We start from the raw sequence: 4,625 nt of genomic DNA, 5'->3' as shown, positions 1-4,625 counted from the left end.
GGGAAAAGTAATATCTTTTATTAGATCATACGATATAGTCAGGAAGAAGAGTCAAGCCTTGGGCACACAAAACCTCCTGGAAAACTTGTCTGACTTTTTCAATTACATTGATATTAACTCTACCTGCAAATCCCGCTTTGCTTTGGCTACTTCCAGCCACCACGAACGTCGTGGGTGATCACCTCTCTACATTTGAGGGGGGGTTCACCCCCATCCTCCCATGGTTTGCTGGAGTATTTTTTGCTGCCAGGCCAACAAGGTAAGAATAATTACTTTATTTATCACACGCTGCTTCATCTTTCTTACTTACACCTTTTCACTACTTTCACGCTGGTTTGCCCAAAACCATGCAGCAAAGCTGGGAGCACCGGGAGGCAAAATCCTCACTCATGACTCCTGGCCTTTGCTTTAACCACCTGGAAATATTTTCTCCCTTTTAGGCCGAAAGCTGTGAGAAAATCCCGCTGACAATAGTGAAGGAGAACTGCTTAATATCCCTATATATTAGGGAGTCTAAATCCAGGTCTTACGTGCAGTCTCACAAATAAACCTTTAATTTCACTACTGGGAACATATCACAGCCCTAGTAATTTTTAGACAGAGGAAAGAGATTAGGAGACATTTTTCTCCTCATATAGATGGATTACTTTGCTCTGTTCTTGACCGTCTCAAAACCTTAAGTTCCGAGTTTGCCAAACTCCTTCCAGGAATTATCTAATCTTTAAGTATTTTCAAACCAAGACAAAATAACACACTGGATGAAAATGTTTCTCTTTCAGTCGAACTGAAACTGAAAATGTTCGGTTAATGGTTTTGCCTAAAAAAAAATTATTGGGGAAAACTTCACAAATTGCAAGATGTCACATCGCTCCAAACCCAAAGCACTGAAATAGGAATTTTCCTTCATTTATTCCATAGCTGAAACAATTAAGATTTCACAGAAATGTAAGTATTGTTTCAGTCAAATCAAATGGGTATTTTATGAGAAAAAAAAAAAACCAACCACCAAAACATACGCAATATTTTACCCATGTAATCATCTTTCTCCAGTGGTGATCTGCCAAAGAGCGATGCTAGGCTATGGGCAAAAAGATGCTACAGGCCCGGAGGGCTTCTACAGCAATAGGGCAGAGTCCTGGGAACAAAAAAATTCTTATTTGCTGTGTCCAAAAGCTACAGGAGGATATGTTTTGTGTAATATTTGTTAAAAAAAAAAAGTTGTCGCCTTTACATCTGCTGAGAAAACACTCTTCTTCCCGGTAGTCTCTTTGTGAGCCATGCAAATGGTGCTTTGCAGAGCTAGAGGCAGAGAAGTACAGCCGTAACTATTTTTAGACTGCAAACTCTCATAGATTTTAAAAGGGCTTTTGCATATGGAAAGTAAAAAAACCAGAAATGCGAAGTATTTCAGGAAAAGGATAAAATGATTCATAGACGGTTATAGAGCAGAAGGGAGGGGTTGATGCTTTTATCTTCTGTTGACAGGGTTGCCAGTGGGACCCTCGGCACTGGCGCGGAGGGCACAGTGCATGCTCCCCCCCACCCCGAACCGCGCCGGGTCCCCTGCAAGCGAGCATTGCCAAGCAGCTCCAGCCCAGCTCCCTCAAGGGTGAGAGGGAAAACCACTACATCAAAACCCCCTGCTCTTTCAGAGGTGTGATGGGACAGCGTGGCAGCCTCCACAGTCACTTCTTCCCTGCATTAATCGCCTTGCCTGGCCCGTCGGATGCCCAGCGTGAGACGTCTGAGAGAGCAAGGAGGGAAGTTTGTGTTCCGAGATGACTCTGATGTGATAGATGGTGGCAAACAACACTGAAACCCTCTGCAGAGGGCTTTTTGGCTCCCTCCCAAGGCACGCAATGTCTTGATGTGCAAAAAAACCCCCAAAAGCTCAGAGAACGAGCGTTGTGCCCATTTATATACAAAATTGGGCGTTCCAAGTCACAGAAAAATTTCTGCCGGCTTCTTTGGTAGCAGAAGCTCACTGGAGCTAAGTCAGCACTGGAGACACAAATAATTAGACATTGCCTTTAGTTGATTTTTGATTAACCTTGCTCAGTGGTGACCGTGGAACTGCCCGGGTTACTCAGACCTCTGTCCTACCATGAAGCAAAATCAGAGGGCACCTTCTGTGGCTCTTAATGCTTCCCCACACACCTGGGTCACTTCAGACCCATCTGTATACGTCACCCAGTCAGCAGATGCATTTGATGACGACTTTATGTTTGCTGACGAAGTCACGTCCTTGTACATTTATTTTATGTTTGTCTGCTTCCTTTGATATGACGTTAACATTACTCCTGGGGGTGAAAAAATGACTACGTTTATATCTCTTTTATTGGGACATGAAGGGTAACTGTGATGACCCAGGTAAACACTGGCTGCTTAGCCCAGCATTTATCCTAGCAAAATACAGGCAATCGCAACGGGATTCAACTGACTAAGAACTAAAGAATATGAATATAATTAACGCCAGTCAAAACGGTCTCATGGAAAGTGGATCTTCTCAGTCTAACCTGATTGTCATTCTTTTGATGAGATTATAGGTTCGCTTGAAAACGTTGGGTTGAACAGATGTGATATACCTAGACTCCTGAAGGGCATTTAACTTACTACCACGAGTTATCCGATTGCAAGAGCAGCAATACACAATGTCAGTAGACTATAGCATACTTGGATTAAGAACCTGCTACTGACATCTCAAGTATTTGTCATTGGGGGAATCATCACGAATAGAGGTGTTTCCAGCAGGGCCTGACAGGGGCTGACAGCAGCCTCGATACCGTTTAACATTTCTAATCAGAATCACAAAGTTAATTTAAAAACAGAAAAAAAAAGTTCTGGATGATACAGAAATTGGTGAACCAGCAAACAGTGGGAACATGGGGCAGCCAAAGCGATCTGGATCGCTTAGTACTTGAACACAGCTGAATGCAAGGTATGTGTATCTAGGAAGAAACGCGCACAGAATGAGCAGCTCAGCTGCACGACCGATGGCCACATGACCAGGGCAACCATGGGTGGGAACAAAGAGACTGTTCGCCTTCGCTCAGGCAGACAGGAACATATCGCACGCATTTCCAGTGCCCAAATTTTAAAGAAATGAGCAAAGAGGTGAAAAGAACTGCAAAGGAGGATTCAACTCCTTTGGGGAGTTTTAAACAGCTCTGTTAGCTTAGTTCATCTAAGATGGAAATTGTCAGCTTTCACTCTGTAAGTACCTTCATCTGGAAAAAGCGCCCAGTCATATACAGCACTTCATTTAGTGGAGCAAAGCATGAAAGTCAATGGCTAGAAGCTGATTTCAGCTAGGCAGGGAATAAGGTACACGTTTTCACCAGTGTAATTAACCACCCGAGTCAAGTGCTGGGGTAAGAGGTAGCGCCACTGCTCACCAGCGTCTCCGGCTCAGTAGCGTATGTTTGAAATTACCATGACAAGTCAACTGACGCTTGTAATTTGGGATTGCAAGTCCATCCCATCCTGAACACAGGTCATTAGTCTAGGACTCACAATTCCTACAGATGAGTATCAGCAGATAATTTTCCAGTGGGCAGAGCTACAGAAATTTTGGATGGAGACAAATTCCAGTGTTTGATTACGATGACTACAACCTTAAAAGACAACTAGAACTTAAACCAAACTATTACCCAAACTGTTTTTATCACTGACTGACGGCACTATATGGCAGGGGATTATTTACCTGGAATGCTCTCCAATTTTCTACGAAGTTCCTCGTTTTCTTGTTGCAGTGAAATTACCTCCTGCTCTAGCTCTTGACACCGAGGGCAGTAACCTTCTTCCTCTTCCTCCTCTTCCTCCTCCGGAAGTGTAGAAGATGATGGGTGACCGTGAGATTCAGATGTAGCTGGAGATGTCCATCCACCTAAAGTGTGTACTGGAGAGGTTGAAAGTGGATCCACATCTGCCAAATGGCTAAAATCATTTACTGATGAGGTGTTCTGAGAAGGGAAGCTCCCAGAAAGCAAATAGTTCTGAAGGGAATCGGTAAAAACTCTCAGAAAGGCTGAGGTTTGTTGTTTCTTTTGCATATACTGCATCTCTATGTCTAAAATGTCTGACGTCTGACTATGGACCATTTTCCCAAGCTGACATTGCTCTTGTCTTTCACTATAATTTGGGTTTTCCTGCTTTATACAGGAAATCATGGACTGAGAGTGATTGTTGTCCAGTAGTTTTCCACCACAATTTAAGAGACTTAGAACCCGGCTGCATTGTTGGGCAAAGGCATCCAGAATCATTCGACTCTCTGAAACGAAAGAAAAAGATGAATCACAGAAACCTAATGCAAAAGGTTATGCCAGTCAGTAGCAGCTAGATGAATGTACACAACCGTTTACAGTAGCATGCGTTTTATTTCTGAACACATTAAAATGATGGCTTCTGCTTTTAATACTTTGGCAACACTGTGATTTAAAACAATCCTGACTTTGCTTCTATTTTGAGAGTGCCCTTGTGCCCTTGCTGTTAATCAGAAATGCATTGTGATGATAGTCACTGCTTACTGCCGTCTTCTTTCAGAGGGATTAAGACAGGAAAATGGGGAAGAAAATACAAATTCCATCCAATTTGCTACAAGTAGAAGTTGAATAAGTATTTCTCTG

General features: G+C 43.0%; 1 protein-coding gene across 1 annotated transcript in view; it reads right to left on the bottom strand.

Annotated features, from left to right (window-relative positions):
- Positions 1–4,268, bottom strand: part of BEND4 (BEN domain containing 4) — a 21,009-nt gene extending 16,741 nt beyond the window's left edge. Inside the window, exon 1 of the mRNA XM_035896756.1 lies at positions 3,704–4,268. Coding sequence (XP_035752649.1) covers positions 3,704–4,262 — 559 coding nt within the window. The 5' untranslated portion in view covers positions 4,263–4,268. The remainder of the gene's footprint in view (positions 1–3,703) is intronic.
- Between the last annotated feature and the right edge of the window lie 357 nt (positions 4,269–4,625).

The sequence above is a fragment of the Egretta garzetta genome, unplaced genomic scaffold (assembly GCF_000687185.1).
Source record: "Egretta garzetta isolate BGI_Z169 unplaced genomic scaffold, ASM68718v1 scaffold256, whole genome shotgun sequence".
Classification (NCBI taxonomy): Eukaryota; Metazoa; Chordata; class Aves; order Pelecaniformes; family Ardeidae; genus Egretta; species Egretta garzetta.
This window is presented reverse-complemented; position numbering and strand designations above follow the sequence as displayed.